Source organism: Monomorium pharaonis, chromosome 7 (genome assembly GCF_013373865.1).
Source record: "Monomorium pharaonis isolate MP-MQ-018 chromosome 7, ASM1337386v2, whole genome shotgun sequence".
In the NCBI taxonomy this organism is placed as follows: Eukaryota; Metazoa; Arthropoda; class Insecta; order Hymenoptera; family Formicidae; genus Monomorium; species Monomorium pharaonis.
Genome location: NC_050473.1, coordinates 11,920,673 through 11,947,320, shown reverse-complemented (window position 1 = coordinate 11,947,320; position 26,648 = coordinate 11,920,673). Strand labels below are relative to the sequence as shown.

The 26,648-nt window shown below is 37.8% G+C and overlaps 4 protein-coding genes across 13 annotated transcripts; 3 read left to right on the top strand and 1 right to left on the bottom strand.

Annotated features, from left to right (window-relative positions):
* Positions 1-322: 322 nt before the first annotated feature.
* LOC105838171 (abl interactor 2) lies at positions 323-4,419 on the top strand. Of its 3 annotated transcripts, none has more exons than XM_012683518.3 (5): positions 323-412; positions 994-1,659; positions 2,121-2,447; positions 2,552-2,803; positions 2,940-4,419. In XM_012683518.3, the coding sequence occupies exons 2-5, from the start codon at positions 1,044-1,046 to the stop codon at positions 3,101-3,103; spliced, it is 1,359 nt and encodes a 452-aa protein (XP_012538972.1). In that variant the 5' UTR covers positions 323-412; positions 994-1,043; the 3' UTR covers positions 3,104-4,419. The 3 variants fall into 3 exon arrangements, with proteins under 3 accessions (XP_012538972.1, XP_012538981.1, XP_036145989.1); XM_012683527.3 differs by having other exon boundaries at positions 337-470; XM_036290096.1 differs by lacking the exon at positions 323-412 and adding an exon at positions 452-470 and having other exon boundaries at positions 695-1,659.
* Positions 4,420-4,622: 203 nt separating this feature from the next.
* LOC105838194 (protein farnesyltransferase subunit beta) lies at positions 4,623-7,614 on the bottom strand. Of its 3 annotated transcripts, XM_012683558.3 has the most exons (8): positions 7,481-7,569; positions 6,827-7,081; positions 6,485-6,595; positions 6,174-6,299; positions 5,812-6,050; positions 5,428-5,728; positions 5,118-5,362; positions 4,623-5,013 (listed from the first exon to the last, which is right to left on the bottom strand). In XM_012683558.3, the coding sequence occupies exons 3-8, from the start codon at positions 6,590-6,592 to the stop codon at positions 4,821-4,823; spliced, it is 1,212 nt and encodes a 403-aa protein (XP_012539012.1). In that variant the 5' UTR covers positions 6,593-6,595; positions 6,827-7,081; positions 7,481-7,569; the 3' UTR covers positions 4,623-4,820. The 3 variants fall into 3 exon arrangements, with proteins under 3 accessions (XP_012539012.1, XP_036145995.1, XP_036145994.1); XM_036290102.1 differs by lacking the exon at positions 6,827-7,081 and having other exon boundaries at positions 7,481-7,614; XM_036290101.1 differs by lacking the exon at positions 7,481-7,569 and having other exon boundaries at positions 6,897-7,474.
* On the top strand, positions 7,597-15,313 carry LOC105838147. 4 transcript variants are annotated; one of them, XM_012683494.2, is made up of 14 exons: positions 7,597-7,695; positions 8,522-8,719; positions 8,789-9,154; positions 9,509-9,743; positions 9,845-9,984; positions 10,057-10,289; positions 10,462-10,647; positions 12,464-12,687; positions 12,751-12,825; positions 12,897-13,158; positions 13,251-13,382; positions 13,454-13,740; positions 13,816-13,908; positions 14,061-15,313. In XM_012683494.2, the coding sequence occupies exons 2-14, from the start codon at positions 8,526-8,528 to the stop codon at positions 14,172-14,174; spliced, it is 2,541 nt and encodes an 846-aa protein (XP_012538948.1). In that variant the 5' UTR covers positions 7,597-7,695; positions 8,522-8,525; the 3' UTR covers positions 14,175-15,313. The 4 variants fall into 4 exon arrangements, with proteins under 4 accessions (XP_012538948.1, XP_012538930.1, XP_012538938.1 ...); XM_012683476.3 differs by lacking the exon at positions 7,597-7,695 and adding an exon at positions 7,702-8,008; XM_012683484.3 differs by lacking the exon at positions 7,597-7,695 and adding an exon at positions 7,702-8,015.
* Positions 15,314-15,458: 145 nt separating this feature from the next.
* LOC105838137 (transportin-1) lies at positions 15,459-26,615 on the top strand. 3 transcript variants are annotated; one of them, XM_028195272.2, is made up of 15 exons: positions 15,459-16,287; positions 17,155-17,230; positions 17,357-17,536; positions 17,637-17,985; positions 18,071-18,272; positions 18,358-18,769; positions 18,845-19,156; positions 19,236-19,473; positions 19,589-19,878; positions 20,018-20,116; positions 20,194-20,289; positions 21,605-21,680; positions 22,985-23,159; positions 23,226-23,352; positions 23,466-26,615. In XM_028195272.2, exons 1-14 carry the CDS (start codon positions 16,183-16,185, stop codon positions 23,331-23,333), a joined length of 2,718 nt encoding a protein of 905 aa, XP_028051073.1. In that variant the 5' UTR covers positions 15,459-16,182; the 3' UTR covers positions 23,334-23,352; positions 23,466-26,615. The 3 variants fall into 3 exon arrangements, with proteins under 3 accessions (XP_028051073.1, XP_028051072.1, XP_028051074.1); XM_028195271.2 differs by having other exon boundaries at positions 23,463-26,615; XM_028195273.2 differs by lacking the exons at positions 21,605-21,680; positions 23,226-23,352; positions 23,466-26,615 and having other exon boundaries at positions 22,985-23,153.
* Positions 26,616-26,648: the final 33 nt, after the last annotated feature.

The window sequence follows — 26,648 nt, the reverse complement described above, 5'->3', positions numbered from 1 at the left end:
TTATCAATGAAACACTACTGAAAATTGATCTCATACAAGTTCATGCGACTGTTAAAAATTTAAAATGTTTTAATTTGATTCATAATACAATAATATTAACTCTATGATTTTATTATTATCTTGATGCTATATATTTGTTTACGACTCGACAAGGTTTCACTTTAATTTTAATTTTACTACACAATTGTATCGTACAATATATCACATAACCGAAAGTATTTAATTTAAGGCGTGCAAAACACGCAACAGCTGTAAAAAAAAAACGAAAGAACGAACCCGACGTTGTCGATGTATCGTGGCGACTCGATAGTCTCGATGGTCTCGATACTTATCAGTTGCTCGCGCGCGCACGTGTCGCGGTCAGCCATCTTATTCTTCTGTGCGCTTTTTTTACATGAATTTCGGGAGCTCGGTAATTATGAATTAATGAGGCTGGTAGTAGCTGATAGTTGCGATAATGGCTGAGTACCGTTAGTTGATTTTTCTATTTCTTTCTTTGTCTTCTATTGATCATCGTACGCGTCCTCGTCGCGCTGAATCGTGATCGCGCGAGCGGACCGAGCCGTGCGTCAGGCAATGCATGTATGTGTGGTGTGTATGCGCGCGTGTATGTGTCAGTCTGCTGTCCATCTTGTTTCCTATTTCCCCTTAGACGCCGCCCCTGTCATAATCTAATTTTTCTCATCCTCCTCAGCTACTCTCTTCGCTTTGTGAAAAAGGTACCGAGTGTTCTCATTGCTAGAAATCGACGGATCTCGTCCTCTTACGCTCGCGTCGCAAAACGGTTGGAGTGCACCTACCTTGTAAGGATAGGACGACAGCGTTCGAAGCTATGAAACCGTCGATAAATATATTTACACCTTTGTAATCGCCTCCGCTTCATTTAATTTCTATTTGATTTTTGTATTACATTGCACTTCACGAACTAACATAATAATTTCCATCCATGGTGAAGTTCCAACACACTGAATATTTCTTTTCTGCTGTGAGAAGAATCAGGATCCTGTTGTGTGTCGTCAAAAGTGGGCAGTGATTCTGAAGTCATGGCAGAATTGGCGGCACTTCTGCGACATGAGATTCCCGAGGGAAGGAACAATCTGGCTGACAGTTACACAAATCTGGAGAGAGTGGCAGATTATTGCGAGGAGAACTACTTCCATGCAGAGAACAAGAGGATCGCTCTGGAGGAGACAAAAAATTATACCACACAGTCTTTAGCCAGTGTCGCATATCAGATAAATACTTTGGCTTTCAACTTTCTTCAACTGCTGGACCTGCAGACGTCCCAGCTTGCTGAGATGGAGAGTCAGATGAATCATATCGCGCAGACAGTCATGATTCATAAGGAGAAGGTAGCCAGGAGGGAGATTGGGGTCCTGACAGCCAACAAGATAACAACTCGTCAGTACAAGATCATTGCTCCTGCCAATCCTGAGAAACCAATTAAGTATGTCAGGAAGAGCATTGATTACACAATTCTAGATGAAATTGGGCATGGCGTACGTAACTGTGGTACACCACGAAGCAAGCAGAGAGGAGGTAGTCAGGGCAGTGTTCAGAGTTTAGGTGCTGCTTCCACAGGTTCGGGCTTAGGTGCAGCTATGGTAGGACCAGCTCCTACTACCAAACCACCTACTCCACCTCAAACAGTGAGAACTGGTAAGATTACATACATATATACATACATACATACATACATACATACTATACATACAGAATGTTTGACAGTTATTGTTACAAGTACAAAAAGTATTTTCTTATTCCTGCATTTATTTACGAGAACTTGTAGCTGTAAACATGTAATACATGTAGCCAAACATACTGTATGAATAGGGTGTCCCAGGAATGGTCCCTGGGACACCCTACATAGGTGCTAAGAATAGTACGAGTGCTACACAAACTTGTAAAGGTGTACTTTTTCAGTTGCGGTTATAAAAAAAATTAATCATTTCGCTAACGCAAAGGTATTTACTGCTTCTTGCTTGCATGCCTGTGTTTTTTTTCTTTCTTTTGGCTTCTAAATGTTACACAATTTTACTTGTCACACATTTGATGTTATGTGTCTCTTAATTTTAATATAATACAGCGAATAATGATCTGACGGCGTTCTTTGTGTATAGGAACATTGAGTAAAGGATCGCGCGAATATAGGACTCCACCAGCAGTAGCCCCACCCCAAGTTCCTAGCCATTACGCCCCCAACTATCCGCTCGGTCATCCCAGGCGAGATCGTCCGGGATATAGCACTCTACCATTGCATGCTCACAACTCGTCCCACAACACAAGCCACAATACCAATCATAACGCGCATGTCAATACCGTCAATCAGCACACTGTGCCGCAAGTGGGAACAGTGCATCCCCTGCAGAGTCATCCACAGACGCCACCGCCTGCACCGCCCAGCGTCACCGCGGGGTACGTGCAGGAACAGCATAATAGTATGCCTCGTAAGTAACATAATGTATGATATCGAATGTGCATAATATCTCCGATTTAATATTATTCAATCCCACAATTTCTCACGAAATTGATATATTTCTTGTCATCGCAGCTCCACCCTCGCCTCTGGTCGGACTAGGCGATATGACGGAATACAGCGGACATCACACTCTACCACATAGATTGTCGCATCAGATTAGTCGTAGTAGTGGTGCAAATAGTCCACCCTTACCACCGCCACCACCACCGGAGCAGGATGAACATCCACAGTTTGGTAGACCGACCCCATCGGGTGCTATAATGCCGATCGTACCGGATGAGGAAGATCTCCCTGGATGGGTGCCAAAGAATTATATAGAGAAAGGTAGAATTTCAGAATCAACTTTCTATCGTATTCTTAAACATCTAATAAATAAATTAGCACATCAAATGGATAATACAATAGCCTATATTATATATTAGTAACATAATATGTAATAATATAAAAATTGTAATTGCAGTGGTGGCTATTTATGATTATTACGCGGATAAGGAAGATGAGCTAAGTTTTCAAGAGAGTTCTGTGATCTATGTGCTCAAGAAAAATGATGACGGATGGTGGGAGGGTGTGATGGACGGAATAACGGGATTATTCCCGGGAAATTATGTCGAACCATGCGTATAACTACATGCAATAATTGGCTATATCAAAATAACTAACGGAAGACTGCAATTTTTAAGCATTTATCATACATATGTATTATTAATCACATTTATATTAATCATTAATATCTCGATTGTAAACGAAAATTATTCTTCACTCACTTTTCGTTTGAACGTTCGAGTTAGCAATTATGAGCATACAAAAAAATTATTGAAGCTCATAAACTACAGAAGATAGAATTCTTATCTTTTATAGATATTATTTTATAATTTATTGATAGTTAGAAAAGAATTTCAATGAAAGTGCTAGAATGGTATATGGGTTGCGTCGTATTTGAAATACGTTAATCATTAATAGTTTGCAAGGGATGCAATGGACGGTGCAGAATTTAAGATATCAAAAACTTCCTTCATGAAGTATCATAACACCTTTCGTTATAGATTTTGCCTTTTTTCGTTATTATTCCATTCTCGATAATGCGAGATATCTTACCACGCCTATAATCGTGCGAAATACTAGATGGTGAACTGTCGCAACATTACGGTACTACTGTGATAAAAAAATAAGGTGAATTTGTTTATAAAATGAAAAATATTTATTCTTCTAAATCAATTTCATCGCCTTTAAAGTACTCCCCGTCCGACACAATGTACTTATGCCAAAGTTTTTTTCCAATCCTCGAAACAGTCAGAGAAGTCTGTTTTTGGGATGGCCTTCAATACTTTCTTCGATTCAGCTTTAATCTCGTCAATCGAGTCGAAACGGTGTCGGTCTTTTGAGTTTGTTGAACAGCCAGAAGTTGCACGGTGCTAAATCAGGCGAATACAGTAGTTGTGGAACGATATGGGTCGAGTTTTTGGCGAAATGTTCTCGAAGAACCAACAAAATCAGACATAGAACTCGAAAAACTCTTGTATGTTTACAAAAACACGTGTAGCTCTGCAGCAATTGAATATATTGACATGAAATTCGGCATAGATGTCAAAGTACTACCAACCCACAAAAAAAATAATTTCGTGATTTTATAGTACCCGTGAAGTTTAAATGAAAAATTCACCTTGTTTTTTTATCACAGTAATACATGTAAGACGAAAATATATATGGTATTCGATTATCGAAAAAAATTTAGTCAAGCGAGAGAGTTCCGAATCAAATTGAAAATTTTTATATTAATGTAAGAAAATGTATTTTTCTGCATCTTTAGTACTTCCTCAAGTAGGAATTATGAATTATATAGCAAAATAGAATTATATATTCTATTATTTATGTATCCACATATATGTATATATGTCTATGTGTGAGATCACATGTTACAATAGAAATCTTTTACCTCTGGACCTGTTTGTTATTTTGTATATTGAAAGTATTTTATATCAAACAAAAAAATTCTGATAGCAACTGCAACATCTTATCAGGACATAAATAAGTTATAATATATTATTTATTCTGTAATCCAAAATTATTCTTTTACTAATGGAAAATAAAGCCGAGATAGGGAAAAAGGCGATCTTATAATTTTCAATATAATGTGCATCAAAGATCTATTTTAACATGGCATTTTATAAGTTCTTTTATATATCACAATTATGGATTTTCATATACAAACAACTTTTTCTATGCGCGCATTGTTGGTCAGTTCGAGATAAATTCAATCTTGGAATATTTTTTCTTTTTCTTTTTCTCTTTTTAGGAAAAACATACAAACGCAGTTAGATACATTTTAAATAGCTAAAACGAATTAATCGGCGGGTATCGGTAGAGTAGGGAAATACTCCTGCGCTTTTTTTGCAGCGGTGTATTCTACGTTGAAGACGGGATGGATCACCTCTACCTTATTCATGCCTTTCTTTCCAATGATCGACTTTACAGGTGAGTTTTGCGCTATTGATAATCCACTGAGGACATAACAGGTGTGGTATATATCACGATTTCTGAAAAAAGAAAAGGGGCTATCAATTAATGTGAATAAAAATTATTCACCAACGAAATTATATTTATGATAATCACAAACGTGTGAAAAAACAGGAATACATACTTTCCCGGTTTATCTAGAAGACCACCGTGCGGGTTCTGACAGCAAATTAATATATATTCTTGTAAGGCCTCTTGATTGAACAACCAGTGGTCAGAACTGTTGAACGCCTTTTCTTGCGTCGACAAGATAGCGGCGATTAATGGAAACGTCCCGCCCTGCCAGAACGAATAGCATCCGTCCACCAATTTGTTTGTACGTCCTTGGAAACCACCTTCCAGACGCATTTGCTTATTTACTATCCACCTCTGTAGGACAAAAAGAAAATGTGAGTGCAAGGATCTTATTAAAACTGTAAAAAGAAAAATCTTACCAGCAATTCCGGTATATGGCAAAGCTCCGTTTTTCCGAGCATTACGAGCGCCGCCAAGCCACAATACGCGTATCCACCGTGAGCCTCCATTCCTGGACAGCCGCCGAAACCGCCTTCCCACGTTTGACACTTGGCTATCCACTCGGCAGTGTCCTTGAACATGTCTGGGGTGTACACGTTCGTCAGCTTAGCAGCGGCGAGGGCGCAATATGCTCCACGTATGTCTACTTCGCCGTTTTCGTGCATACAGAACGAACCATCCTCTCCACGTAAGGACGACAGGAAACGTTTCAAGGTCCGCCTGAAATTATCATAATCCTGAAGGTATTAAAATAATTTTTAAAATAATGACGTATTGAGGAAAGTATCTTATGCACTCCTTACCTATCTATCACATCATATGCCTCTTGTGTGCCGATGGTGCATAATGCATTTACTGCAGCGTATGTGGATGCTAAATGTGAATGTTGTCCTGGACCTCCCCCAAAACCACCATCCGGGGATTGACACTTAGCCAGAAAGCTTGCTATCTTGGAATACTCCTCGTCTTCCAATCGTTCACCCAATATTGCAAGCGAATGCAATATCCAAAAGCACAGCCAAGGCCTACTGGAGTCCAAACACTAGCATCATAACAAATGGTTAATTAAAACTCTTGTTACAAATAGAAACAATAGCTCCTTTCTAAATCTTCTTTCTTAAAGCGATATTATATAAACAGTTTGATATTAAAAATAATAAGATACCTCGTAGGTGTCATTTAAATTAGTGACTGCTTTCTTCAAGAACTGAATGTGTTTTGGTCTAAATAAAATAGGATCTCCTTCTCTACAAGACTGGTAAAACTTAAGTACAATGTCCTCAACACGGGCCTGAAATAATAAAAATGTGAAAAATAAATTTTAAAACTGTAAAAGTATGTCTAAACTATGATAGTTTTGAAACTACAGAGCAGAATATTTAAAAATGAATAGTGGATACAAGAATAAACTGTCCAATGACATAAACGCATGTATTCGGTTTGTTTCTTGACAACTTGACATGAAGACCTACCTACCTGCTCGTTTGTCGTCGCAGTTTTACGACACCCCTCATCCTGTCGCTGTTTTAATATTTCTTCATAACTCCTTCGTCCTATCTGTGTTCCTAGCTCCAAGCCTGACATAATCTGTGAACCATAACAGTGACAATGAGTGCAGTCTGCTAACAAAAGCGATCTATTTCGCAATATAAATCTGACAATCCACAGACACTGTGATTTGTATTTTATAATTTTATCGTGAAATAATGGAATTTTTTTAGAGGTTAGAAAGGTTTTTTCTCTCTTTCTCTCTTCGCGATCATCTGCTCAGAAATTTCTATACTCTACGTTTTTACGTGCATATTGCGTTGTACTCACATTTAAATTTATATATATTGGATTTTATTGTATGTACAACGTTAACCAATAATACGGTAACATTCATAACCTATTTATTTTGATAATATGATGGCACCAGTGTAGAATGGACAACTTTTCACGTAGCGCGACATGTCGCTCACAAATCGTGATTTCTAATTTACCGGAGGGTGTTACGAAATATAGAAACTGCGGGTCTCCTATTTATCCTACGAAACAGATTTTGCCCGTCCTCTCTCCATCGGAGAATATTTGCTGAAGTAAAGATACGACACGATCGTAATCATTGATCGCAATTCAATTCTCTTCTAAATTATTGATCCTACATGTGATGTAGGTGAAAGAAAGAAAAAAAATTAAAAATTATATTAACGTTAATTATAATGTCAGATACAGGATAAGTAATAATTTCAATATAAATTGAATATTCATGATTCGCAAAAGTATTGCGTTGCAGGCAGTTGCAAGGTCGCTTCGGGAATTTCAGCAATTTAAAAAAAAAACGAGGATCTTTTCGTTCTCTCCTCATTTATATATTCCTATGCCAAACGTATTCGTATTATCGTTTTATATCCAAATTTTTATAGAAGTTGTTTCCGCAGGAATTTACTTTAACATATACAATCACCCGCATGTAAACGCATGAAAACGTACGTAGTATGCGCAATTCTGCCATTCATTTAATTGTTATCATTTTTGTATACAGATCGTCATATAGATGACCATCTATATGAGCGGTTTAAATTTAGGTTGAGAGACGGGAAAGCGGAGACCGCGGCCTTATTATTTCGCCCAGCATAGACCAGCAAATCGAGAAAACGTCGCTCGAAAATGACGAAATTGTAGACAGCACCCTCCTGTCCCCCTCTGTAAGCAAATAGAATTACAAGAGTATGAATCATCGCGCAAAATGCGCACGCATTTCGCGTTTTCTACGCGCTGACGATTGACGAGACGACTCCCACGCGTACGTATGTACGCACGTACACCGTGTGCGCTTGACATCGCGCGATTCATTCGGAGCGGCGGGGATGACGAGTTTTGACTTTTTTTTTTCCACGTGAAACGCATCCCGCCCCGCGGTCTCTCCGCGCGTCGCGTGTGTTGCGCAACGCGAGGTGCGTCTCGCCGTCGTCGTGGTCGTCGCGCGTCCCGTTAGCCGCCGCCGTGCGCGCGGAAACGGTGAGTTGTGAGTTCTCTACAGTTCTCTATTAATATCGATGTCACGCGCGCACAACGGCACAACGCCGAATCGTCAGACAAATCCCAGTCCCGGACGTTGATGAGAGATAGGTATTAAACTCTATATGGGACATGGGGCTGTTCCGTCGATCTCTTCCCCGCGAGCAATCTTCCGCGTACGTTCGCGTACTGTCGCGTCGCAAAGCAACATGACCGAGCGGCCTCGAGCGAGAACGTGATTCTAATGATCGACGCGAGGAGAAGCTAGAAATAGGGATCCAGCGGGAAGGACCGCGGCATGTCCTTCGGGGAGGGGTGCTATTTTTAGACGATATACGTTCGGGCATATGTTCTCCCCGACGGCCCCTATGGCTCTTTTCCCAAAAAAACGAGCGATAACCTTTGGCCGCCCGTACTGTTCGTCGGAAGATCGCGGTGTTGGCTTTTAAGAAAGCGTCTTACTGCGAATTCCTCCGTCAGTTCAACTATCCGGTGTGCTTCTTTGTCTGGCAGAAGGATGGAGGGCGAGCAGCATCACTATGAGCTTCGCAGCAGGAGCAGATCGCGTTCCCATACGCCTATGATCCCGAGCCGTCCACCGCCGGAGACGGAGGTGACAGAGCGTCATTATGATCTCAGGAATTGGAGTCGAGAGAGATCGCACACACCGGGAGAGATAACCAGTAGCAGAAGATCCGGCTCTCGGTCGTTGTAAGTAGTCAACCTAGACATTAATGCGAGATTTAATTATCATCTTTATTTATTGATAAATACCTGTAGAACTGGCAGTATGAAGACGCATGAAAAGAATATGGAAATTATAGAAGAGACCAAGGAGGGATCTGTCACAGAAAGTCTGACAGATAACCAAAGCACAAAGTCCGAGAGTTCTGTCGTCGTTACCACAAAAAAGGCAGAACGCCGGTCAGAACGCCAGCGGGTCAAGAGGCAAATATTTGCTAATGGCCAGAGCGAAAGTAAGGAGGATATATCTGATCAGAAAGTTGAGCGAAGGCGCAAAAGTATCACACCACGTAAAGTACTTACCAGCGACTATTCGTCCGAAGAGGGAGAAAAGGAGGATCCTCCGAGTAGATTGGGGCGCAGAGCTCATGAGATTTACAAACAAGCTGGTGACTGGTGGAAGTATGTGTTTCTTAAGTTTACTTGTACTGTATATATTTCTCACTATTTTATGGGAGCTCTTTCACTAAGATGTTAAACGATTCTGTCAACAATGAATTCTCTTGTGACTCGCATTTGCCCTCTGACTTGATGTTGTTTATTTTAAATATATGTACGATCTTTTCGTTGGAGAAACAAACGTTTATAAACAATAGCACATCCTAATTGGCATCAGTCGCAGGGTGTAGGTCGAGTTGTTTAGTACAGATAAATAACGTTAGAATTAAAAGTTAGTTAAACTCTCAATTTGCATGTGCAAAGTTAGTTAAACTCTCAATTTGTGCGAGGAATCAGATTATTTGTGGATTGTTTCAGCGTTTTCCCAAAGACAGACTATACGTATTCACCGACGTCGCAGTGTCGTTACGAGATAGCCCCAGGTATATTAGCTATGCCTAATATGTCGCGGAGGTCTATACGCACGAACGATAACGGAAATACTGTAATCAGTCGTCAGAATTTAAGTCAGGCTTCCCGAGGGACGACAGAGAGCGGAATCAGTGACATGGATACGGTTGATTTGAAAGAAACGGCCTCTTTAATTCATTCGGTAAGTATTTTAGTAAGTAATTTGTCATCTCTAATCGAAATTGTTCCCTTTTTTTGATCATGACTTTGCACATTTGCGTTCTAAAACTATACGTTTTACAGGATAATTACGGTACGTCACACGCGCGTATGTTGGATTCTACAGGAAGAGCGACGCTATACAAAAAGACACACGTAGAACAGTACACGAGTCACAAAGTAATTTATTCAGAGCCTAAATATTCTTCAGATTTTCGGTCAAGGTATTTTATCTTTTCTTACATTTTTCAAAACAATTTTTTTTACATAAAATTAATGCAATCTTATTTTAACAGATACTTATCCTATGCTCCTTCATTTGCATCTCGTGCTGATTCCGATACCGAATTGGATGAGACTTTTGCAAAATCAGCAGTTAAAACTAAACAAAGTTGGAAGATCGTGCAATGGCTTATGTATTTTACAAACTTCATTGTCGCCTACTTTAAAAAAACTGTTGAATTCTTAAAGTTTAAATCGGATAGGAAAAGGCAGTATTATGGTGCACAAGCTTATCGAGTATCCAATGGTATTATTAGCATTGAAGAACATAAAAATAATATTTTAGATACAAAAATATATTAAATAAAAAAATATATAATCAACACAATGTAATAATTATCTTTTATACAATGTGGCATATTAATACTTAGTACGGTTAACGATTAAATCACGATTTTCTTATTATTCGCTGTTTACAGTATCCAAATGGAGCACAATGTGGCAAACTCTGGACCGTTATACGCACAATATGTACTTTTTCTTCGTTAGAATGCTCGTACTCGATGCCTGGCTGTTGAGTCGATTCACTGGCATTAGGAAGTGGCTACAAGAGAGAGGCCCGAGAATTCTTTGGATTACGCTTCTACCGTTACTTCTTTTATTTGGTGAGTTTTTTTGTCTTTTGTTCAAGGGATATTAAAAAAATCAGAGGCATCTTTGAATTTCATTTACAATGAATTCACATAAATATTTAAACTGATCCAAGTCAGACCAATGTCTTTCGCAAGACCTGAAAGTTGCATAAACCTATCTTGGCCTTCGTATTCTTTTTGTTCCAGGAGCTTATATCGCGCAGAAGCATTATTTCACTTTTGTGGACTCTCTGCGCAATGTCCAATATGGTGTCACTGAGACGACTTATCACATCTTTAACTATATAATCAACTTTATGTCCTTTACTTATGAGTTGCTTACAAAATATTTTACAGATCTTAAAAATTATTTCATATACCTCTTACCAAGTGTGAACGTGTCCTTGCCTGAAATGCCTCCTATTGGGTGGAATATTAAGTGGTGATTAATTGGGAAATTGATGTAGGATAATAATCCTAATAAATATAATAATTTAGTTCAAATGGATGAAGGTGATATCATATATTTATATTCTTTTATAAAATTATAATGAAAACAGGCTGTTACTACAAATTTTTTATTTAGATTGATCATATAATTTTCAGATCATTATTCTTAATATAAACCTCCTTCATCCATTTATCTTTGAATTAATAATTGTGCGTGAATTAATCATTGTTTTTGTTTTTATTTTATTCTAAGATAAAGTCAGAGTGTAAATACACACACCACTTTATAATTACAGAGCAATTCTATGTTTACTTAAAGATTTCTAAAACTACTTTTTGTATACGTATTTGACATATATATTTACCTACAACGTGGCCTTGATATTGCTTCATAAATTTTATTTATATAATTGAATAACGAAATATTCTTTATGATTAATATGAAGAATATTTATCATTAATACACACACACACATTAACAGTTATCATTTTGTTTATTTTTTGCTTTTATTAATAGACTAATATTTAATGTGTGGGGATATATATTATCGATATTCTATATATTTTATATATACATTATAATTATCTGTGTTGTCTTCAGGAACTAACTGGTCATATTACTTAGTCATTTTTTTGTTATGGATTTTATAGATATATATTTTATTATATATTTTGTTTTTTTCTTTTAGTGTTTAATCCGACAAATATTATAAATAATATAAATTGAATAATATATAATTTAACCATTTCATTGAATAAAGTAAAATTTAAAATTTTTTCAGTTAACCACCACATGTATCGTTTTCACCTGTATGCCTTCCAAAAATATAACAATATTTTTGATGTAATAATTATTTAGATTAATAGATCTATATTGTAAAAACACGTTCATACTTAATAAAATATTTTTCATGTGTACTATATTGGTAGTCTTTTGAACACAGTCCGTTAGAGTGATAGAGCGTCATAGTGTCACGATCGAGCATTTTATGAACCAAATTTAAAAAAGTGAAAAAAAATTTTTATTGTGGGAGAAGGATAGGAGAAGGATTGCTCTATTGGGCGACTTAAAAAGTCTTGTGTTAAAAAATATGTTGTGCTTGAAATACTTGGAGTCGCGATCGAATATCATCGATTTCGAAACGGTGAGTTTCTTCGTCTATCCTTCTCTCAGTTACCATATTGTATAATAGTTCCATTCTTTAAACAATTATACCATTGTAATCGTTTTGTGCCATCGAAATTTAAGATCTGATAAGATTATTGATTATAAATTTAATAATTGGACAGAGTTACATGGCACTAATGTTGTGTTGGAACACTGTAGTTCAATACAGTAACAGGAGAAGGAGACCACGCTTGAACTATTAAATGTTTATGAACATGAAATTTGTTTCAGGTGGTTGGTGCATAGCACAATATTCGTCGCTTTTTTCTAATGTTAAATCCGCGCCCGAGACAATGGTGAAAACGTCATTACTTGACGTACAATGGGACGAACGTAAGAATAAAATTAATGAAGAAATATTGATGAACAATGAGATTATTAAAGAAGACTTCGTTAACAAAGCTGATTTGGTTAATAGGATCGAAATGCTCGAAAATAAACAGACACATCAAATGGTATAAATTTAAATTTTCTTGTAATTCTGGAGAATTCTATGATCTACTTTTAATATTTTATAGGAATATCTTATAAATATTACTCGGACTTTAGAAGATCGCAAAAAAAGTGATGCCAATTTTCGAAAGGAATATGATGTAAGTCATATAAATTTATATTATTATTAAAAAATTAATTGTAATAAGAATTTTTACAATTAATCTTTCAGGACAAAATTACTGACGTAGAAAATAAATTGGATGTTAATGAACTGAAAAATATAGCATACAGTGAACTCAAAGTTATCAAGCATGAATTTGAGGAATTACGGAAATTGTACTCGGAATTAAAATCTTGTTGTAACGTCAATGCAAATCAGGATGTGGAGCAGCACGTGGAAAAAATTTTATTTAGCTACTTTCCTTCCGGAATTTCGAAAGAAGATCTCATGAAAAACATGCAAATTTTACTTGCATCTCATAACAAAGAAGGTTCGAGGATATATTAAAAAATATTAATTCTGTTTCTAATTATGTTTTACGTCATATGTGGTAATTAATGTTTATTACGAATATTTTTATAGATGAAAAGATCCTTAATGATGATGCAAACATTCATGTCTCAGACGAGCACATACGCAAGATAGTGAAGGAAGTCCTGCGAATTTATGACGCAGATAAAACGGGTCAAGTAGACTACGCTTTGGAAACGGCAGGTATTGTATCGCGTCGATAAATTTGTAAATAATTTGTAAATATATTATAACAAATAGCTTTGTGTACATAGGGGGTCAAATTATTAGCACGCGGTGTACTCAGCGATATGATATAAAATCAAGAGCCTACAGTTTGTTTGGTTTTCCACTGTATTATGAAAGTAATGATCCGCGAACAGTAATACAGGGAAATCCGATACAACCTGGCGTTTGTTGGGCCTTTCAAGATTTTCCCGGATACCTCCTGATACAATTGCGAAACGTCATTTATGTAACTGGTTTCACTCTGGAGCACGTCTCTAGATTGATTTTACCGAATGAAAACATGTCAAGCGCGCCAAGAAAGTTCAACGTCTGGGTATGTGAAATAATCTCCTGTGTCTTATCAAGTATAGTTAAGTAATATTTTTTACAAGTACTTTTATCACTATAGGGATTATTGAGTGAGAACGATCTCGAGCCTGTGATGTTCGGAGAATACGAATTCACAAATTCTGACGAAAGTTTGCAATATTTTCCAGTGCAGGTAAAGTAGTTTTTTTATTGAATAAAATTCTTTGATATGTATTTTTCTTTTTTATATAATTTTTGTTTTACAATTATGTTATTACTTTCTATTTTATTAGATTTTATATTTATCAGGACTACAGTAATCGTTGATAATTTTTTTTTCTATAGAACACAGAGATTAATAAACCATATGAATATATAGAATTGAGGATACACAGCAATCATGGACAATTAGAGTACACGTGTTTATATAGATTCCGCGTTCACGGCAGACCAATTTAGGAATTGATCACGCCAAGGTTCCTCTTCACAAAACATTCACAAGATCGTTTGAGCAATAGCAAGAACGAGCCATTCTTCTCCAATACGTGCCTTCATTTACCGTTAACGATAAATATAATAATTGACGCGATTTGCCGTAGTATTTTGTAATTATACTTGTGAATAGATTGATTATTTAACGTTTTTATAATAGATTTTCAACGAAACGATCAAAACACATCATATACGCGCGCCGATATTTAATACACACGGAAGTCATTTCCGTCACCATTTAAACGCGTTGAACGTTGTATATACATTCAATAACGTCAATAATTTATACTGATCGAGAAGTTCGCACGACTGATTGGATCAAGCGGAAAAACGGTCAGGTTATTTACGATTACCTGACCGCTGATGGTATTTTACAATTATTGCCTATATAAATACATTCACTATATGGCCTTGCTATAACAGTTACCCGAATCAAGCACCTCAAAAGAAATGATTTTGTACATATCTCTTGTTTAACGATACAAAAGATCGATCGGTAAAGTGAGATAGATAATGAAAATTGGAGTAAATAGCATAATTTCATAGGGAATCTCGGGAGTGAGAAAGTGAGTGACAAAGAGAGAGAGAGAGAGAGAGAGAGAGAATTTGCCTGTGTTACGCGTCATGCGAATAACCGTTTTTGGCAGCGTCACATGCAAGACTGACACTTCAAAAGTTACCCCAAAGTTGAGTGTGAGTCATAATATTCGCAATAATGCGACAGTACAAATTGTGTAAGGGATCGTAACGATCAATTAATTCTAGTACCTACTCTAGTTAAGTGCTACTTTTTAAGCGTGTAACACCGCGAATGGTCTTCGCCACCTTTGTAAGGATTCAACGGTTAAAATTTGTGAGCGGTAACACACATCTCCATTGTATACATATATTTATAAGATATTTAAGTAAGTTCTCATTAATTTTTTCTTTTTTTAAAAATCGTGATGCATATGTTTCGCTTCGTAATATTTAGTATCGTTGGCGATGGGTTGATCCTTCGCCACGTCAAGAACGCGATTATCACCGCGTTTTTTTAAACCACCCTTCTGTACGCGCTAGCCGCATATTTAAGTAAAATTTGCAAATAAAAATTTTGTTTCACTCGGCACGATTCAATTTTATTCGCCTGAGGGCCGATAATAATATCTGCGCTATTTTGTTCATTGTGAGTAGTAGAACTTTAAAAAGAACTTAATGTAGAAACAAAGATTAAATTAGAAACAATTATTAATTTATTCAATTGTTGATTAATTTATTAAAAATTGCCATTTTATTGAAAATTATTTAATAGTTATAGAAAGGGGGATTAAATTGGAGACAATGAGTTACATGGTTGGACATTTTGAACACACGATAAGCAATTCTGGCAGGTGAATTAATTGCTTGTTAAGTCAATCGGAATTTGATCATTTGATACGCAAAATTGTCGATTCTCACGACATGCTTTCACGCGAGGGTATAAGGATGAATCTTGCATCGATCGTGGCATTTCCACTGTCGCGCATTTTTCCCGCGCCGATCCACGCGACACCGGATGTCCAAACCAGCCAGGATGCATGTTTCAAAATCCCCCGCCTTGCGCGCGACGTTCGGTGCTTGCACCATTTGGGGGATTGGTGTTCCCACGCGAAGAATACCCGGGGTGGACAATCACACAACAGAAATTCTAGTTTCGCGAACCGGACCGTGATCCGGTTTCATCGGGTTTTCTCCCGAAGGAGCAGAGAAACGCGCGAAACGGAAACGAAGGCCGCAAGCGCGAAGGAAGGGCGTGGCGCCCCCTTGCACGATCACGGTCCTGGCGCTCTCTGAGCTCTCTGGGGAGGGGGACTGCTGACAGGCGCGGAAGGGGGCGAGAGGGTAAGAGAGTAAGAGAGAGAAAGAAGAGAGAGGGAGCGCTGTAGGGAGCTTCCGTTTATTGCGAGGTCAGAGAAGGCAGGCTGCGCGTTACAGTGTGGTGCTGTTGAAAAACACGATGAAAATGGCGTGGCATCCGGACGAGGAAGGACTCAGACAAATCCTGACGCTGCTTAAGGAGTCGCAGAGTCCGGACACGGCGACCCAGCGGGCCGTACAACAAGTATCCTTTCGCCTGACGGCCGTGATCAACGATCCTTTGCGATTCTCGTGTCGTCGTCGTGTGATGTAGTGTGTCGCCGCCGCCGCCGCCGCTGTTCGCCCATACGTGGCCCCCGCAGAGTGAAGCGCGAGTGGAATAAAAAAGGGACGCAGCGCGCGCGCGAGACCACGCCGCTCCCTCGTCGTTTTCGTCCTCGTCTTTCTTCGTTTTCCCGGTGTAGCATCCGGACACGGTGTTCGCGAAATTAATTACGCGCGATCGCGATCTCCATGTCGAGATCACTCGGGAGAGACGGAGACAGCGCGCTCTCTCTTTCTCTCTCTCTCTTTCTATCTTATTCCCCTCTCGGTCTCGTCCGCTCGTGATAGCGTCGCGAACGATCGTTCGTTCGTTCCTTCCTTCCTTCCTCGCGCGTTCAGACTTGCCCCATCGCTGTCCAGGATTCGCCGGGCCGCGCGGAATCAAGCGTGTCCAACGCGTCTCTAGCACGAAGCTGGAAATATGCTAACGATGCACGCCCCGACCAAGTCTAGAGGAGTAGAGTCGCGCGGGGATTTCAGTTCGCTCGCTCGCACGCTCGCGCGCGCGAGGGACTTGTTTTCCCAGCCAGCGCGCGGCTCCTCTCTAATCGATAGTTTTCGCGGGAGTCCTCGCCGGGCACTCGGCCGCGCGTATGGATTAGCTAGCACCCGTAAATACATCGCAACACGATCGTACGCTTTATCGATAAACGGTTTACGTTTACGACCGCGCTATCTCGACGGACCCCGAAATCTGCCTCGTAAAATATAGTTTCTTTTTCCATGTTTACATTTTCTCGCTACGTATCATCACGTTATATTTTTCTTAACTATTTGACACGCACAGAAATTGGAAGAGCTGAACAAATTCCCGGATTTCAACAATTATCTGATTTTCGTTCTGACGAAATTGACATCGGAAGGTATATCAAATTTGAATGCGTTCTAGTTGAGATAAAGTTTTTTTTTTTTTTTCTAATTATATTTACACCAAGAACTTTACAAAGTTAAGTGATAAATCTAAAAACTAATAATTTTTTTTTGTTAAGATGAACCTACTAGGTCTCTGAGTGGACTGATTTTGAAAAACAATGTAAAGACCCACTTTCATAAATTTTTACCAGAGGTTATAAATTTCGTGAAGCAAGAATGTCTCTCGGCTGTCGGAGATCCATCGCCGCTGATTCGGGCGACCGTCGGTATTTTGATCACCACTGTTGCATCAAGAGGTACGCCATCTCATTTGACTTATTTTAATATAAGACATAACAAAGAATGCATATTTGTATATATTTTTTTGATGGTTGAACTATATTTTTTCCTGAGTAGGTGAATTAACGACTTGGCCGGAATTGTTGCCAGCGTTGTGTCAAATGCTGGACTCGCAAGATTATAACGTTTGCGAGGGCGCATTTGGCGCACTTCAGAAGATTTGTGAGGACTCGGCGGAAATCTTAGATTCGGACGCTCTGAATCGTCCCCTGAACATTTTGATTCCAAAGTTCCTTCAATTCTTTAGACATTCAAGTCCCAAGATCAGATCCCATGCAATAGCGTGCGTCAATCAGTTCATCATTCAACGCACGCAAGCGCTCATGATACATATAGACAGCTTTTTGGAGAATCTTTTCCATTTAGCTTCGGACGATGATTCAGAGGTCCGAAAAAACGTGTGCAGGTAGTTACATATTATATTGCAGAAGAAACAATTTTTTTAGTTAACAGGAAGATGGATTTTCTTTATCTTTTGTGTTTTTGCACAGGGCACTGGTGATGCTACTCGAGGTACGAATGGATCGACTAATACCACATATGCACAATATAATAGAGTACATGCTATTGAGAACTCAAGATGTTGACGAAGGAGTGGCATTGGAGGCATGCGAGTTTTGGTTGTCACTAGCAGAGCAGCCAATTTGCAAAGAGGCACTTGCGCCACATCTGACTCGATTAGTACCTATTTTGGTGAGTTCTCTCAAAATTACAGGCGAAATTATCGTTCTTTCGTCTTGTTTGAGTCTCTCGACGTACTTTTTTCAATTTTTTACAGGTGAAGGGTATGAAATATTCAGAAATTGACATAATCCTCCTCAAAGGAGATGTGGAGGAAGATGAAATGATTCCGGACCGGGAGGAGGATATCCGACCACGTTTTCACAAATCCAAGACACATCATTCGCATCATGCTAATGGTATGGGCAGGCACGCCGTCGAGGAGAATGGCGGCGTGAATGGCGGGTGTGACGACGAGGACATTGACGTTGAGGACGGTTGTGATGACGATTCAACTTTGAGCGATTGGAATTTGAGAAAATGCTCCGCTGCCGCCTTGGATATGCTGGCTAATGTTTTCAGAGAAGAACTTCTGCCAGTTTTGGTGCCAATCCTGAAGGAGACTCTCTTCCATCAGTCTTGGGAGATCAAGGAATCTGGTATCTTGGCACTGGGCGCTATCGCAGAGGGTATGCACATTCTTTTTTTTCTTAAAATATTCTTACAAATTGGGATATTCGATTGAATTTAAGTCATATTTACAGGTTGTATGAGCGGCATGATTCCACATCTGTCAGAGCTCATTCCCTACCTAATTGGTTGTCTGAGCGACAAGAAGGCTCTTGTGCGTGCCATAACTTGCTGGACGTTGAGCCGTTACGCGCATTGGGTTTGTGCGCAGCCTCACGAGACTCATTTAAAACCTCTTATGACGGAACTACTGAAAAGGGTGTTAGACAGCAATAAACGCGTTCAAGAAGCGGCATGTTCTGCTTTTGCGACTTTAGAGGAAGAGGCTTGTACCGAACTGGTTCCTTACCTCGGATTCATTCTTGAAACGCTTGTCTTCGCGTTCAGTGAGTGCAATTCTAGAAGCGATTAATTTGTCTCGAGCTAGAGAACGCATCATTGATCAATGCGATTGTCTATTTACAGGTAAATATCAGCATAAGAATCTTTTAATTCTGTACGATGCGATCGGCACTCTCGCTGATTCTGTGGGTCATCATCTGAACAGACCAGACTATATCAATCTTTTGATGCCACCTCTCATTAATAAATGGAATGTATTGAAAGATGAAGATAAAGATCTATTCCCGTTACTTGAATGCCTTTCTTCGGTAGCAACCGCGTTGCGTTCGGGTTTCTTACCGTACTGCGAACCTGTGTACAAGTACGTAGGTGACGAATAACAATTCTTTATCAGACTAAATCTGTCTTGTTTCATTGCCGTTGTTATTTTATTGTGAAACGGATTCTTAGGATAAAATATTCTATTTCGTTTGCAGGCGATGCGTGTCACTTGTAGAACAAACGCTGAACCAACATATAGCGAGTACGCAGAGTCCAGAGCAATTTGAGGCGCCTGATAAAGACTTTATGATAGTCGCATTGGACCTTCTTAGTGGATTAGCAGAAGGATTGGATGGTCATATGAATCGTCTGGTAATGGATAGCAATGTTATGCACTTATTGTACCAGTGTATGCAGGACACTATGCCGGAAGTCAGACAGAGTAGCTTCGCTTTGTTAGGAGATCTTACGAAAGCTTGCTTCCAATACGTGCTCCCCTATATACGTAAGTACAAGTGTTAGAACATCTGTACAATATATATATATATATATGTATGTATGTATGTATGTATGTATGTATGTATGTATGTATGTATGTATGTATGTATGTATACCCTGTTAATTAATTTTATTTCGATGTGCAGCGGAGTTTATGCCTATACTTGGACAAAACTTGCATCCACAATTTATATCAGTATGTAACAACGCAACATGGGCGATCGGTGAAATTTCAATAAAACTTGGTAAATATTTGAAGTAAAATTTTTTTTAAGAACGAATGAACAAATAAGGTTCTATTTATTTTATTTATCTTTTGCAGGACCTGACACGAGTGCGTATATCCCGTTAATTTTGACACAGCTTGTCGAGATCATCAATCGACCTGACACGCCGAAAACACTGTTGGAAAACACGGGTGAGTTGAGTCAGTTCGACCTTTATGATCGTCCAGTTCTCTCTTAGAACGATATCGTATATAATATATCAAGCATTACTTTGAAACAAATAGAAGCCAATGTGTAGTGTGAGACTCGAGCCGAACAACAAAATCTGTCGATTTATATATATATATATATATATATATATATATATATATATATATATAAAAGCATACATTGCTATCTTTCCCGCGTGCCGACCTAAGAATTTACACTTCGTCACGACTGTGTGCTGCTCTTTGTGCACATTGGGAAACTTCTCATTCACAGAGATTAATTATACAACACAATGCTAATTATTATGCATATCTCATAAACCAAAAGTGTTTCTGATGATTATTATTTAATGAAAGGTCTCCCAGTAATTCTTAGAGTATTGTTCATGCTATAGATCGAGTATTCGGTGGCATCCCATCTCTAGGTGCATAAATACATATGTTTCTTTTATTATTTTTTTTTAAGTAATTTTTTGGAGCAACAATTTTTGTATCACACAGTTGGATGACTTGGCGTGGTTATATACATTAATCGCGATTGCACGTTTTTATCGATAGGTTTTAAGCAATTAGTATTTTGTATATTGAATTGATTTAGTGGTGTGCGATTGCCTGTAGGCTTGAACGTATATACATATGCGGTTGTATTGCCACAAAAAGACATGTTGCAATTCGGTGTGTATATATATATATGTATATGTATATATATATATATATATATATATATATATATATATATATACACTATATGCTTGCATATTTTTAAGCCCCAGATTATATTGTTTCGATTAAATTGTTTGAATTGGCCTTTAAAAGATCATAACGCAAATTTGGTTATTCCTTTTTATTGTTCTCTTATTTATATACTGACATATATTTCTTACGTACAGTAGAGAGAAAGAGGGAGTGAAAGAGAGAAAGAGGGAGTGAGAGAAATCATTTGGTATACCGATCCGTATTATACAAAATCACACGGGCTCGCACGCTGCTATCTAATTTTGATTATTGTTTCAGCAGCTACAATAGCACGGTATTGCCTATGTTTCATTGTCGGTATCTCATATGTTTCACCTGTGTTCTCACTGTCTTCGATTAATTGTTAATGTTACTTAATTCTTAATTAACTAAATTATTGATTGACAATTATATTAATTGGAAATTACAAAGCGGAGCATATATATTCTTCTTCGCCTAAGTTGATCGTTGGTTCTCTATCAGTTTGTCTTATTGTTTGTGTTTCCGGTCACTTCACTACACTTCACTTGTCTACTTACCGAAACTGAAAATGAAACCGTAGCCATAACGATCGGTCGCCTAGGTTATGTGTGTCCCCACGAGGTCGCCCCCATGTTACAGCAGTTTGTCCGACAGTGGTGTGTAAATTTCTTTATTATATTATTATTCTATTAATTATATTATCTTCTATTTTTATTAGCACTCTTTATTATTATACATTATTACATTCCCGATTCCTGAGTAATTGCATCAGGGGCTGCTAAAAACTCTTGCGCAAGAACACAACGCTGCAAAATATCAATTATACCGTGATTTATTCTCTCTCTCGCGTTACAACGAGGGCAGAGATCCCCGTCCAGAGTTGACCGGGAGAATGTATATGTATATGTAAACGGAAACATGCTACCAATCCGGCAGTTATCAGCATGAACTTGCTCAATGGTTTTTCGCAGTGTTCGCAATATTTGCAGTAACATTTTATATTTGAATTCGTTATATGATATAATTCTAATCTTTATTTTGCCACCATGCAAGTGTGTTACGAAACTCTTCTGTTTATTCAATTATCAAGATCAGGATAGGTTTACATTTGTCACTTTTATTTATTACCATCGCGCGTTCTCCCGCGTCGAGAATCTCTTATCTCGTTAATATTTTTTTCGCTCGATTAAAAATTTCATTCTGCATGCTGGTAATTTGGCATCTCGATCTCTGTCGAATTGCGTTTGTTTAATTACAATGTGCCGTACTGTAAATGTCAAATGTAAACCCAGCCTTAATGGAACAGTAAGTGAAATAAGACGCCAGTCATATATCCCAATATAGTTATATCGCATAAATTTGTTTTAGGTTAGACTCTTAAATTACAATTCAGGGACCAATTTTTGCAATAATTAGTGTATTTACAATTTTTACCAGTCTGTCAATATTTCTGCTTTAACGTTGATATTAAAAATTATGTTCAAATTTTGTATATACTGCTATTGTTATTTGTACATATTTGCAATATAATAATGATAATTTCTCGAGTCATGAAAGAGTGTTAATTGTCACATCAGACTGGCCTCACAATAAACCGTTGTCTCGTCGAATGCAGTTTGAAAAAAATATCTATGTGTGAATTGTGGGAATGAAAGTAAATGGCTAGTTGTTCAATTTTTGGCAAAGCCATATTACATGTACATATATGTACATACACATACATATATATAAATACACACATATATATATATATATCTTTCTATATGAATATTATGATCTGAAGCAAGATACTTCGATCATAAGATGAATAAATTAACCGGTTTTTTTTTTTAGAACTTATAAATGAAATAATTTTAAAATCGATGAGTAAAGTTCACGTATTTCATTGATCGAAGTATTTTCTACTTGGACAAGGAAGTTGAATATCTAATGAGACTGTCGATTGTAAATTTATGAATAGGTGTACTTCTTTGCGAAGCATAAGAGATAACGAAGAGAAGGACTCTGCCTTCAGAGGTATGTGTCAAATGATTACTGTCAATCCAGCTGGTGTCGTCCAGGACTTTATCTTCTTCTGTGACGCTGTGGCATCGTGGTCAGCGCCGAAGGATGACTTGAAGGAGATGTTTCAAAAGGTAAAAAATGAGTAAAAAATAATTTTATTTTTCGATATGATCTTACGATTATTTTCCTATGTCTAGATACTGTTCACATTCAAAAGTCAAGTAGGCGAGGACAATTGGAAACGATTTTCCGACCAATTTCCGCCGCAGCTCAGTGAGCGGCTTCAGAACATGTACGGCGTCTGAACAGTTCCGCCTGAAAGCGGTAAGTTGAACAACTTTCTTAAAGACGTCACATTTTGTCTATATTGTTTACTAAAAATATTCAGTTAATAAATCGAGGATTTTCTTTTACAACTTTATGTTTATTTTCAGAAGGCCGCATAATGCAGCAGGCCAAATGGGGTGGGCGGGAAACAAGGGGCGAATGGGACGGGTGGGTGAAACCACGGCCTCTTCTCATCAACATCGTTGTCGTTACCGTGTCATCGTGGTATGTTACTGTCATGTTTTGGGGGGAAACGATGAAAGACATGCCATGTCTTTTAAGCCTTGGGTTAAAGCTGGTGAAGCTCAGAAGAAAGAGAACGAAGAAGAAAAGAGAGATAAATGTTAGCGAGTCGAAGCTAAAAAGGCAAGAACGACAAGAGATAAGCATTGGCCGAAAAAGTAAAAGCGTGGGTGGGCGGGGATGGGATTTACTTCAGGGTGGGAGGGAGGAATTTTGTGGGGATCACCGACTACACATATTGAGAGACGGAACGAGGTATTCCGTAACAACAATCTGATACCTTGGACGTACATGCTCTGTACACTCCGTTTCCATTAACGCTACCGCGTAACACTGAACGTGAAAGTGTTATTTGATTCTCGCGTATGTCAAAATGTGACAAATGTCGCCACGGCCAACTCTGCCCCGGCTCTTTAATATAATTAGATATATATATTATTGAATAACCAACTCTCAAGAATAGTTGGACTAAGAATTTAGCATAGATCTCACGTTATAGAGATCGCGCGCGCACACTGTGATCGAAAATTTGTGTGTTAAACATTGATCATTTTTTTCTTTTTCTTCCACCTCCCCTCCTTTTTTTCCTTCGAGAGAAAGAGAGCGAAAGAGAGAGCGTGCGCGCGAAAGCGAGAGATTATTCAAATGTATTTGTAGAGTTTTAGAGACAAGATAGAGCTACTTATTTGATAATTAATATGATACAAGGTAGAGTATGTTATTAGAAATTTCATAGTGTACAGGTTTTTCGAGAATATTGTATTTTTATACGTTGAGAAGAAAACATACATACATACACATGAAGATGATAAACGCAGAAAGTGCCATTCCGTCGTTTCGAACCAAAATTTTTCCGCTTATTTTATTCTCTCCCTTGCTGATATTGTGATATTAGGTTATACGCGATAACTTTTTGTCATCATGTGTAAAACATTTCAAATGTATGCGTGCATATGCATATACATATATATTATGCAACCCATTATATGTATATGTACGTATATCAACATGATACGATGTTTTAACTTGCAGACTATTTTGTGATTATTTTTTTGTTAAACATATAAAATTAGTATCATATTACATTAGTATTAGTGTAAATATAGATAAATACATTTTAGAATGGACGTTTTTGTTAATCATTATAATAGATACTTCAAATCTTTGCTGATCTATCAAAGTCTCTCTCGAGTTGTTCAAGTCGTCGATTACAAAAAAAAAAAAAAAAAAATTACAGAAACGATTCACAGAGCAAGCGAATCTATGACGTGAAATCTATGGCGATGTTAATTTTATTTGCGATATAATGATCTCGACAAATCATCTGGATAAAGAAATCTTACGTTTAAATCATTTTTCAAAGAGAGAGAGAGAGAGAGAAAGAAGAGAGCAGACTGTCATTCCAGTCCCACTTGCTTGGGCCAGTTAAAAAAAGTAAGCAAGTCTTTTTATCTTAAAGTGGTGTGCGTTTTTATTTCGGTCGTTACTTAAAAAAAGAATGAAAAATTATAATTCATATTGTGACAAAATATGTATTATCGACAATTGAGTATATATATTATTTATATATATATATATATATATACATCCCAGACATGAAGTTGCGAGATCTTTCAACCGCGATATTTTCTGATTTTGTTTTATAAAAAAAACATCTATGTTTTAATTTTCACCTTCTCGCACACACATTGAGACCAAGTAAGAAAAAAAGAGATAAAGAAACGGTAATCTGGAAAAAACAAAATACTGACCATCGTTAAGTCTTCATTGTCAATCAAATTTTAAAGTCTATCAATAAAAGATCCAACGACTGGCGGGAACCGAACGAGCGCAGGCGAGATGGACATTTTTTTAAAAGAGAGATTACGATTAAAACTCGATTCTTTGTAGTTGCGAAACGAAAAAAGGGAGGTAGCTGTTTTTTCGCAAAATTAAAGAATTGAAGAATCGATATATTGTCGAATTAGGCGTGACGATGAAGATGCCTTTGCCTCATCGTTCATTAAATAAGGATAATTCTGCATCGTCTGTTGCGTTTTTACGGCACACGCAACAGCTGCTGCCGCGCACAAATCTCTTTCCTAGGAGAAAGAAGAACTCGCGCAGCAGACAGACGAATTCCGTGACCGCTCCTTGACTCGATCCACACTCGTTCGTCAACTTGGCAATATAGGTATTATGTATATTGTCATAATTTTATCCTAAAACTTTGGCCCCTCTCCTTGCCCTGCCTGCGCAATTTTTGTGATATTACTGTTTTTTATAATTACTTAAGAGCTTGGAAAGAGAAAACGGTAACAATCCGAGCCACATATCCCTCGACGTAGGGTTTAAACGAAAAGTTCGCAGTCATGACTTAATCTTTTCTTATCGCGTATAATATATGTATGTATGTGTAAATATTGCATATAAATCGACGTTATCACTTTTCGCCGAGTTACATTTAAGAATTCAATAGCGGTTAACAAGACGATTTTTTACACAAGTTACATCGTTCACTCCTCGATAGTTCCTAAGCTAGAACGGCCGATTTTGTGTCGGTGATAAAAAGTAAACGTGCTCATATCGCCGATTCCGGGTTCGTCGTCGCGCGAAATTTCGCAATAGAATCTAAAGTATATACGCGTGTCTTGTGATTGTAAATACGTTACCTCCTTTTCGATCTCGGTAATAGTTTCAGGTACTTTGCGAATACATTTATATCGATACGTTTATCTCATCCGTCGAGGAATCGTGTGGCTCGTAATTACATATTAATACGCTCGAAAAGCTCTCAGTCACGATAAAATCGAGATAATAAATTTATAAAACGATTATAAAGTAACAAGTGAAATAACATCTATTTATACATAATTATATTAAATATTACAATGATATAAGGACTGAAAAAATGATTGCCGATTGATATCCGAAATTTTCAATCTTTTTCTATCATCAGTGAACAAAATTGAGTGCGAAGATGTATGCATGGGAACATATAGTAACAGGGTGATCAGCAGGCAAAGAAAATTGTAGGGGTGAGAAAAAAAGAAAAAAGACAAAGATATACG